This window comes from Corvus hawaiiensis, chromosome Z (genome assembly GCF_020740725.1).
Source record: "Corvus hawaiiensis isolate bCorHaw1 chromosome Z, bCorHaw1.pri.cur, whole genome shotgun sequence".
In the NCBI taxonomy this organism is placed as follows: domain Eukaryota; kingdom Metazoa; phylum Chordata; class Aves; order Passeriformes; family Corvidae; genus Corvus; species Corvus hawaiiensis.
This window is the reverse complement of record NC_063255.1, coordinates 60,338,881-60,350,542: the sequence shown is the minus strand read 5'-3', so window position 1 is coordinate 60,350,542 and position 11,662 is coordinate 60,338,881. Positions and strand designations below refer to the sequence as shown.

Genomic DNA, 11,662 nt, shown 5'->3' with positions numbered 1-11,662 from the left:
AGAAACGTTTTTCTCAGAAAACTGGCCCACGCTGATATTCCCTCTGCTATTGCTTTCTCTCTTGCCCCCTGAACTTACTGCTCCGCCAATTTCTTCTCGGATTCATTTCCGCGGATGCTGTCCGGCGGGGAGGGTATCCCGGTCCCTGCCGGGGAGGCTGCTGAGGCGAGGCCGAGGTCCGCGCACGGCGGGGAGCACGGAGAAGCCGCACGCCCGTGACCCAGACCGACGCGGCGGGAGGCGGGTGCCCATCCCGGGGGTTCCGCACCGGACCAGCGCTCGGTTCACCGTTCGGAGCCGCGTGCGCGAGCGCTGCCCGCCAAGCGCGGGGGCGGGCGGGGGCGCGGGTGCCCGGGCCGGCGGCTGTGCGGCGGCGGCGCTGCGGCGGCCCCGGGAGCCCCGCGGCGGGCACTGCCGGGGCACCTGCGGGCGGGGGCGGGCGGGGGCGGCGCGTCCCGCCCTGACGTCACGGCGCTCCCGCACCGCCGCCCCCGTCTGACAGCCCCGGTGCGGTGCGGGCAGGCAGAGAGCCCCGGCTGCGCCGCTCGGCTCGGCTCCGCTCGGCTCGGCTCCGCTCCGCTCCGCTCCGCTCCGCTCCGCTCCGCAGGGCTGCAGCGCGCTGCCCTCGCTATGTCGGTGGCCGGGCTGAAGAAGCAGTTCCACAAAGCCACGCAGGTACCGAGCCCTCTCCCACGGCTGCGGCCCGAGTGTGCGTGGGCATGCACGGGTGTGCGCTGTGCGGGGTCGTGCGCGGGTCTCCATTCGAGGGAGTGCAGCGTGAGTGGGTTTGCGCGGATGATGTGCCGGGTGGTGCCCGATGAGTGAGCGTGCGAGGGGCCCTGTGTCCGCACGGGTGTGCGCGGTGCGCGCAGGGATGTGCGCTGTGCGTGAATGTGCAGGGGGGCGGAGGGTCCACAGGGGTCTCCATCTGCGGAGGGCCAGGACTTGCGGGGCCGCCGCGCCTCCCCCGCCTGGCCCCGGCCGCGTTGCGGCAGCGGGCAGGGGCTCCTGGAGTGCGGGAGTAGCTCCGGGCTGCCCTGTCCTCCCCGCTTGGAGCCCGCGGGGGCAGCTGCTGGAGCAAATTACCGCCGTGGGCTCGGACCTTCCCTACCGAGGCGCACCGTGTTTCCATAGGTGTTGTTTTAGCCTGACTTTGGGAAAAGAGCAATAAACATGACCTTTTTGTTTGTGGGTCTAGACTACAGCTGAAATCCGAGTAATGAGGTTTGGTTCTGTTGCTTTAGGCATGGTGCGATATTGCAGGAAGGTCAGGGCGAGTGTTTCACCAGTAGCTGAGTTGTTTCATAATACAAAGTCTGTGTGTTACAGTCTGCAAGGGTACAATTTCTGACTCAGTGTGCTTTGGGGCTAAATTTAAAATGGTTTCATAGAAGTCAGAGGAATTGCTTTGAATCTAGAGATCTGACACCAAGACCCGCGCAGTGTGCTTTTTTTTTTTTTTTTAAATTTTATTTCTTCTAGTTTGTAACGAAGTAGAAAATCTCCCATTATTTCCTACTACTTGCCATTGCAGAGATCTTCAAGTAGGAGTCTTGGTCACTGCAAGCAGTCTATAGACGCAGACACGCAAGATACATTCAGCTGTTAGACTTTTCAATACCCATGTATTTCCCTTTCTCATGCATCTCATCTCTTGCACACTGTGGGGAAGTGTTCCCTGAAAGAATGATCCTTAATCAAAGTATTCGTCCAAATTCTGATTTTCTATACCTTGGAGTTTCACCAGTACACATTGTAACTTTGAATGCAATGGGTTATGCCAAGTCCTGCCTGGGCGCATGCAGGCATTGAGTAACACTGTGTCTCACCTTTCCTGCCACGTTGTGCTGCATCATTGGTAAAATAAGCCTCACAAGAAAACGGCTGCACTCAAAACAGATGCTGCAAGGAGCAGGTAAGGGTGCCTGAGCCCATCCGGCAGTGCCCATCTGCTGCTGTTACTTTGTTGTTTCTTCCCCTGCTGTCTATGGTGCTATGAGAAACCCACGAATCATCATTACTGCAATGAATTCTGGTACTGGAAATAAGAATTTCAGTGTCTGTGTGATCCATGTTTAAGAAGCAGGCAAACTGAAGTTCACTTTTTAGTACTAGAAGTCTCAGTTCTCCATTATTGTAAGGTAATGAGAATGCATCTGCATCAGCAGAGGTAAACATCTTTTTTTGAGGGAGCATGGTGTGAAAGCTCTGTGCATGCTGTTTTGTCCTTCAGATGACACTCTCACACTGATTGTCAGTACTGTCATTTAGAAGGAAGGAAGAGTTTTAGCTGTCTGGAGCCAAAATACTAAGTCTCTGATGCCAGATTTAGCTGCCTGACATCTGATGACCCTGGAATTTTTGTCCCCAGCCCTTACTTTCAGAGTTTGTTTTCATGCAGGCCATGAAGACACATTCATGTATGAGAATGACTCACAAGTACGTTGAAGACAGATCTGTTTATTGGCTTGTTTGCATTATGAGTGAGAAATCTGCGATGTAGTTGTGCTGACCTTGCTGTAGGGAGTAATCCTTTAGACTAGTGATTAAACCCCAGGTGAAATACAGATTGACATTGCTGGCATGAACGGAGCTTTCCAGACAGGACCAGGAAAATAGGAAGTTTTAAAAATTCTGAATTACAGATTTGGTTCTTACTCATGTTTATATATATGATGTGCTGTTTTAATAGAGTCCTAAGTCTTATCAAGAATGTATCTGGATTGTTTTATACAATGTAAACATTTTATTTAATGTCATTTATTGTTTTCTGACTTGTTAAATGTCAAACTAACTTGCATGAAGTACTGCCAGTTTAGAAGCCATGCTGAAGAACTTCATGCCTGTCAAATTTCATGGACCAACTGCAACAGCAGTGAGTCACTGAAAAGCAAAGGGATACTTTGCACCGTCTGGAATGAGTCAAGTGTTCACCCTTTTCTTTTGCCTTTCAGCAAAACTAATGCGTTTACCTCTGTGCAGCAGAGAACTAAAGTTTAGAGAAATCTCCTGAGTTTGTAAAAGCAGGGTGAGTCTGGAAGTCCTGACATTAATACAAAATTGCAAGATATTAGACCGACTGGTGTGGAGCAGGTTAGGTTATTAATTTGCTTCTTATACCCACAAAGCACCTAAGAAGGAGAAATAACTCCATTTGAATGTTAATGTGCTGCTGCAAATCTATCATATGTCCTGAAGCTAGGAAGATTGATCTAAAGAGTGTTTTTCCAGAAATGGGCAACAAAGTGCTATGCCACCAAATTATCCCTTTTTCTTTAGGCATGCACACTCCTTTGCCAGTAGTGCTATGCCAGCATGACCGAGAGAATATTGCTTCCTACAGGTTTATGTACAGTTTTAAAAGTACCATAATCACTTTGGGTGATACAGATCTGACAGTCTGGGGCATTTAAACAGAGTTGTTTTAAAATAGGATGAGCTTTGTTTCCACATGACTGCATTCATTGCATAATGTGGCTCTTGTGAGGCACAGTCAAAACTAAGCTTTCAGAAAGCAATAATTTCAGAGGGAAGGAGATTAACAAAAATTCAGGGAATGGCCACACCTGATGTTCCATTGGAAGCACCTGAATAAATGTGACTGACATTTAAATAGCAGTCTGAATGTGGTGATTTGAACCAAAACCCTGTCATACAGTTTCTTTTCTACCGCTGTATTCTGCTTTTATGATACATGACTAAATTTGTCTCAACACCAAGACCAAATTAACCAGTTTATACAGTTTTATAGAGAAAAACGTTTGATATTGAAAGAAATAATCTGAAGAAATTACTTCCGCTCCACCCATCGTTGTCACTAGATTGTTAGATGCCCTGACTTTAGGTGGCAAGTACTGTGCTTCTGTCTTTAACCACATAAACTGTGAATTGCACAGTAGGAGAATGACTGTGGTGGTTAATAAGAAGCAAATGAGACTCCTGCCTTGCTATGCTATTGTCCAGAAAATTCTGTGCACTTCATAGGGATTCTTGATTCACAGCCTGTCTACGCGGGTTCTCTTGCAAAAACAAAGACAGAATATTAGGGTTTATCTGTCTGAATGGTTTTTTTTAATTCCTTGGTCAGAAGTATGTAAAATGTTTTTCACCGGAATTTATGAAGCAATCCACTTACTAAACAAACTGCAACAAAACAATTTTTACTGTTCCGTGTTGATATCAATATTTTCCTAAATCTCTAGCACCCTCTGTATTCATAATGTTTCCGACTGTCCTGCAATGTTGAGTGGGAGCTGTGTGTGCTTTTCCAGTGATAGGACGTCACCTGTCTTTTCCAGCTGACTGTGGTTGAAGCTGGGCTCACACTGGGTCTGCTTTTCTCCTTCCATGTTTCCTCATAGCCTCACCCACCGAATAATGGTCAGTTCCTGTATATGTAAAGGTAGTTATGGGAGTTGGTCTGGGAAGTTGGGCAATGTTACATTTTTCTTAGTGCAAATGCTGTGCCGTGTGTCTGTCGCTTATGTGGAAATTAATGAGCTCATTTCTCATGTAGTGTGGGAACTTGTGAGCAGTCTGAGGAAAGCAAAAGGGGAGCCATTTGCAGGGTGGTGTGCCTCTGAGGATGGTGCCCAAACAGGCTGCTAGAAACTTCTCTCCAAGACCATGCACCTCTGGCAGTCTGTTGGTTTCTCTCAGTGTGGAGCACTACCTTTTGAGATCAAGGAAAGGGAGCAAATTTCTGATCTGGAAATAAAGGCTATTTTTAGAAAAAATACTTACTTAGCTGCAGAGGGGATTATTTCCACAGCAGGTAGGGAAATTCCTTCTGTTTGTGCACTCTGTCTTGATTGCCAGATACATTATTCACATTTGGCATCATTCCCATGTGTCCTTTTATTGATATTACATAATTGAAAGGGTGAAAAATTGACTTTGATCTAAATTGCCCTTTAGTTGGATACTGTGTAACCCTTCTGAGTTGTTGATGGCTTAAACAGTCTGCACCAGTTTCAAACCCTGTTTCTAAATCTGATTAGAGGAACTGCTGCTTTGTGTACTAAAAAGATCATAGCTTTTTTTTTTTAAAGATTTCTCGAACATGTATTACTGTAGTATCTTTCCAACTGATAGATGATACACTTTCCATTTTTATGTAGGTATATAAAAGTTGGAGCACTGAATGGCACTCATCTCTAAATTTTCCCCCAGAGATCTCTGGAGGCAAAGAATACCTGTGGATGCTGTGCTCAAAACACAGCCTGCACCAGATTTTTGTTTGATATCTTGACTTCCATCTTAACTGGAATTATTACATAGCAAGGAAGAACTGTCTGCTCTTGGTCACTCATGCAAAACAGTCATTAAGTTTTAAATGCATCCTCACAACTAGCATACTGATAGATAGCATGTTCATGAAAGCGCTGGAGCAGCATAACCAGTTTTGATTGAAGATTTTGCAGAGGTTACTGTGCAGAAGATTCTGTAGTTTTATGTAGCTGTTACTTGCAAATGTAAGGGAGGTGCTGGGTTGGTCTGAGATAATCCTTGTGAAGGATGGAGGGTTGAGGAGCTTGAACACTGGCTGTCATGACCTAGCAGTGTACCAGTGAAGTCTGGCTTTGAAAAGATCAGCAAGAAGGACAGAGTTGAAAATCTGCTTTGGGGGCCCCAAGGAGCTGCTGCCACTCTGTGTGTACATATGAAGAGAAACTGTGCGGACAGCTTTTAATGGGAAGTGCCCTGATGAAGCTGACTCATGGCCCTCTTATCAGTGAAAGTCTGTGATATGTTCAGGGACAGGCAAAACATCCTCCAAACCTTTTCTCTTAGAACTGAAAGGTCGTCCTTGTGCTGCTTTCCAGAAACTTCTGTGGCTCTGGTTCTCAATTTTTTCTCATGTAGTGGCCACTGATGGACAATGGTGGTGCTTATCCTTTCTTAATTATATGGAGATAATCAGACGAAAGAAAATTGAGTTACAGCATGGTATTATTGTGATGATGTTTGCCACAGCAGAATTACCTCGCTTTCAGTGCTATCTAATCCTGCACTTAATCTTAGAGACAAAATAGTGCTTTTTTATAATCTGAGGTTATAGCACACCACAGGAATCCAACGAATCTGTCATAGAAGTGCTAGGAGTTAATTTTTTTTTTTCTCACGATGTTGAGAAAAAAAAGAGAAATTGCTATTTACTGTGCTTACATTTTTCATAAGCTTTCCTTTATGAAGGCTCTACAGACCTGCATGGTAGAAAATGAAAAATTCGAAGTGTTTTTTTGAAATTCAGCATATTTTCAATTTGTCTGTGGATGGAAATCACTATGATGGACCTGGACAGAATGCTTCATGGGTATGTAGTTGCACTTGATGTAATAGTGATGATGTTCTTGTGTCCATGATGGAGGACATATCTTTATAAACAAACATCTTGCAATTTTTTTTTTCATTCTGTAGGCTGAAATTGGACTGATCTAATTGTTGTAGCATCATTTGGTTCACACTGAATGCAGCAGTTTACTCTCACCTTCTTTGCCCATCATCATTCCTCCACAGAAAGGGAGTGTTATTTGATCCCAGCAAAGGTGCTGCTGAGGCAGCAGCAGCATAACCTTGTGGTTTGGTGTGATGCCAGAGGACCTTCTGAAAGAACAAGAAATTCAACCACTCATTTGGCTATTTTTCCTCTTACTGGGGGAGGGCTGGAGAATTGAACGCATATCTGTTTCAGAAAAGATAGGTGCCACTAGCTGGGATCCTTGTCAGCATTGATGCAGTTTCCTTCAGACTGTTTTGGTCTTGTGTTCCTTGGATTTGTTATCACTGTCAAAAGGGAATATTAAGCTGAATCCTTTATAAGCAGAAATTCTAAAATAGAGAAAAATATTGGCTTTCTCTGTCTTTTCCCCCTCGATTCTATGGAAGTAGAACACTTCACAGTGTTAAAGTGTTTACATTCCCCTCTGCCTCAGTCATATTTTTTGTGGATTTCAGTTTGGTGGTTTTAATAACTTGTGTTATTAATATATCAATTGTTACTCTTTTTGATTGCCTAGATTCCAGTTTCTTTTGGCTGCAAAAGGTCTTTAAATGTGAAAATAGTTTACCTAAACATTTTGATATAGGGCTTGTTTTTCACCTTTGTGTCATGAAATTTGGTGACTGTTGTGCAGAAACAACAACAATAGTATTTATCTTTCAATTTAAAGTGTCCTTAGGCACTAGACATCACTTCTGTTCTGCTTCTCTGGGAAAGAGTGCAACTATAGTGAAACAGGGTGGTTGGAGAACATGTTTCATTAGAAATGAAATCTGGGGGTTTTTTCCTCTGGAAAGAAAATTGTCCTGCAAATTATTGTTGATTTCGTCTTTTATGACTTTCAGTAGACTAATGGGACTTGCTCTTTTAAGCATCACTAGACAGCTAGATATTTTTGCTGAGTTCTTTTCCAATCTGTACACTTTTCAGCTTTAAGATATGTGCCAGAAATTCCTTTTCATGCAAAATCAATCTAGATGCAGCAAACCAATTAATAATTCATAAGGTATAAATGTCAAAAATAAATAGTGTTTGCCTTTCCAGATGAGTCACTTAGAGCTTGGCTGTCTTGGAAAGTTATGGCATCATAATCTAAGGGCTGAATTGGAAGTGGTGCAATTTTACAAGTATAACTCTGCAATGGATAGGTTTCTTTCTGCCTGTAGAAGAGCAGCTTTTCAACTTTATTGGCTTTTTTTGAGAAGGGAGTTGAAGGCATCAGACTAAGACCCATCCTTCCACTGCAAAGAAAGTACTTGCCCAGAACTGGCTAAGGCATTAGAGATGATCAGTTAGTGTATTTTTCTCTACTAATTCACCAGCTTGATTTGTTTGCTTCAGAGGAAGTGAAGTGGTTTCACTACTTAGGAGCAGGTCCTAATTGAATCTTCTGTTGGCTGCTTCCTCCCATTTCTTGCACTGGTCAGGAAAGGATGGAACTTGGTTTTATTTTTTACTGTTATGAAAGGAATTAGTAACTTTTAAAACAGAGCTGAGGCTTGCAGAATGTTCCAAGCAAATGCAAACATTTTTAGGAACCAAAATGTTTGAATGTGGAAATGTGCCTTGATGTGCAGAATAACCACATGAGTGCATGTTTACTGGTTAGACTCCATCATCCAAGGAGCCTTTCACTAGTATTAAAAAATGGAAATTTGTCTTTGAGGAAGAATGGTTGAATCTTACTTTTTTATTTACATTCTAAATTTGGGTTTTAAATGTGAACATAGTATTCTGAGGCTGACAGGGAATCTGCCTTTTTCACAAAATTCCTGAAAAACATATTGCCAAATATGAGGCAAATTCACCACTGTCAGATGTGGATATGACTATTGCAAGCAGCAAACATAATATGCCTTTCTTCTAGAATGCCATAAGTATAGACAGATAAAATATGAGTTTTCAAAGCATAGGAAATGTAATTGCTGAAAGCTGAGGCAAGTTTAGGTAAATGATATGGATCGTTAGCTTTTTAATGCAGAAAAATTTGTTTTCCTCTATCGGACTTTTTCTGTTTTGTTTTGTTTGCTATGTATGCTGCTGAAAAAAAGGCATGTAGGAACAAAAGTTAAGCTTTGCATGGTAGGAATGGGATTTTCTTACATGAGCGAGTAAGAGCCAAAAATATATAAAATATCAAAAGGTAAGTAACTTTTTTTTTCTTTGTTTTACAATATTGTTATTCAAAATACATAAGTCGGGGTGATTTGGGTCCTGTTACTTTTCAAAGGTCTGAATTGGCATGTTTTAGGAAGGCTGCATTTTTATGGCCAAAAATCTGTAACACTTGAAATAGAATAACAAAAGCTCTACAGCTTCTGGAACGTATCCTGGTTTTTTATTTAATAGTAGACTTGGTTGGGAATAAAATACTAGAAAGGAAGATGAGTGAGGATGAAAGACTGGAGAGGTCCACAACGGGAATCCTTGAAAACTGAGCAGATGCAAATTCTCTGCTCTGTTATGTATGGGTAGAGGGAGAAGGAATGGCAGATGTTAGTGAATGAAGCTAGCACCTGCTATTTCCTGCTTCGTTAGCCTGCTATTTCCAGGATTCCAGCTCCTGATCTGGACACAGTGATAATGTATGTTGTTCCAGCCTAGGAGAGAAGATGAATGTTCCCAAAACTCATACAGCTTCAGTAGCACCAATGGGTTAACGAGGTCATCATGAATTTAATGGTGTTGGTCTAGGTGGAATTGAATGTGATTAACAAGGGAAAAAGCCAACATTGTTTCTAAGATGACAACCCCAGCTGTTGCAGATTTCCTGTCTCACAGGGAGAAAGAATAAGGCAAAGGCAATACTCCTCTGCTGCTCTGATTTCAGGATAGTCTTTTAACAAAAATTGCTGGACAGCCACTGAAAAATAAGCTCTCCATGACTTAGTGCTTTTTCCGTTCCCTAGGGAGAGTTTGCTGTTCTGAGTAGACTGACAGAGCCTTTATATTTTGTGTGTGGAAAGTTTCTCCAGCACTGGCTGCCAAAGGTTCTGCTAGGTTTTGATCAGCAATGTCCTCGCATCAAATCAGTGACTCATTCAAACAGTTCGGTGAAGCTCAAAACTCTCCCAGGCAGAAGATGAGCTCTGGGCTGGCATATTCCTGGGATCTCTGCAGCGCTGTGGCGTGCTGGGGCCCAAGGTGCTCTCAGTGACTGAAAGTACCCAGCCAGGCTGCAGAGGCAGAATGCAGTAACAGGTACTGGTTATGCAGATGTATAGCTTTTTGGGATGAAAGGCAAGATTGTCCCAGTGTGTCTTACTTCTCCATAGCCCCAAAGGAGGGGGAAGACCCTCCTACTTTAACTTGAGAAAGCATTGCTGCAGATTCTTAAGATGCATTTCAGTGTATCTGTAGAAAAGGAGCTATCCTTCTGCTCTGTGCCGTTCAGTGCATGCCACCGATGCCTGGAAGTGGCTACCTAAAAACAGAGGCTGGACAAAAATAAGATAATAAAGGAAGGTATTTATTTGAAGGGCCTTCAAAGGTACACCCTGGGCAGGCCAAAGGCTACACTCAAGATGGACTCTGGGTCATGGGTTCCTCACACTTTTATAAGTTTGATCCATTTTCATATCAGGGTTAATTCTCCAATTAGAACTTCAGTTAATGATGTAATTACCCCAAGTTTGCCCCTTCTCTTCAAAGGCTCTTAGTTTACATATTTTGGGGCCTGGGACAATCAAGGTGTCCTTGAAGAGCAAACCTAGAGAGGGTTTGTTATGTCTAACCAGCATGAGAGAACAGCAGTTAACAGGCTACACGAAACTTCAGTTACACACTAGGCAGTACAGGATTTGAAAAATATAAAAGTTAAAACCTATGGCATCATCACAAGTGGCTAAATCACATATATTCTCCTTCCTCAGAACAACGTAAGTCTCTGGACATGTGTGCGGTTGTGGTGCTTGAGATCTAGAGAGCCTTGATGGCAGAAGCTGAAGTTTGGCTTTCTTGTACATCCTGAATGTACTGGCCAAGAAAGGAATCGAGTGTGCTTGGGTTGAGTTTCTGACTGGGGCCTACTGGTTCCACTGCAGAATCTATTCTAAAAATAAAATAAGATCCTCAGATAAAAACAAATTGGAATGTGGATGGACTTCTACTTGAAAATGTCTACCAAACTATAGGAGAAAATTCACATGATGCCCAAGGCCTTACACTCATTTCTTTTGGGCTGATAGGGTAATTGCTGATTTACTCCTCTCATTTTAAGAACAAAACTGCTTCCAAAATCATGTATTAAAAACAGCTATATGGGATTTCCACCAACTTTTATAAAATGCAGGCAGTTTTCCTGAGTAGATTTAAAAGCTTCTCTAGAGACATACAGACATGGTGGTGTTAGATCTTGTTCCTTCTGAAAGACTCTTTCTCTCTTTTCTTGCACAGCACATTGGAGCAAGAGAGATTTGAAAATTTAATGAAGGTGCAATAAAACAGCCTATTCTAGTTCCATCTTTTTCTCATTTCTGTTTGCACATTAACTACATGTGTGCCCAGGGAAACTTCTTGACCTACAAACAGATTGACTGCTGTAGACTTTTTTTTCCTGATTTACTCGTGATATTTCCTTTAAACCTTTGGAAATTGTTGTTACAGTAAATTGTATTTCCTTTAAATGCTATATTAATTTTCTTGCAATAAAATTAAAGTTGGGAAGGTAAATTAAGCAGCTGAGGGAGAAGCCATGGATGTCAAATCAGCTGTTTCTTAAGGAATGAAGACCAGATCAGGAGTATAAGTAACAGCCTTGTGGATGGCTGAGCCAGAGGGCTCAGGTCTAGAAACTTAGGGCTTTTGAAGCATGTGATGGAGCAGGTAGCAGGGAGCTACAGCAAGAGGGGAGAGTGGGATCAGGTATTGTCTTTGTACGCTGTGTTTTAGCAATTTTATTAGCACTACTCTGAGGACTTAACAGAAGAGCATGTGACGAATATTTATTTTTTCCTATTCTCTACTGTGATGTCATGCATGTAGTCATGGTATCACAGCATACCATGGCTGTATTGCTATCAGAAGTCATCTGGTATGTCCATTTCCTGCCCTAAAATCTCCACTGTTGCCCTTGAGAGTGACTGGGTTTGTAGTTACAGGTTTAAGTTGTGAAATATTGAAGCTTAGCAGCATTAATAAGCAGGGATGAGATAATGCCAA

At 42.9% G+C, this 11,662-nt stretch overlaps 1 protein-coding gene across 1 annotated transcript in view; it reads left to right on the top strand.

Annotated features, from left to right (window-relative positions):
* Positions 1 to 522: 522 nt before the first annotated feature.
* Positions 523 to 11,662, top strand: part of SH3GL2 (SH3 domain containing GRB2 like 2, endophilin A1) — a 92,583-nt gene continuing 81,443 nt past the window's right edge. The window contains exon 1 of the mRNA XM_048292489.1: positions 523 to 675. Coding sequence (XP_048148446.1) covers positions 631 to 675 — 45 coding nt within the window. The 5' untranslated portion in view covers positions 523 to 630. The remainder of the gene's footprint in view (positions 676 to 11,662) is intronic.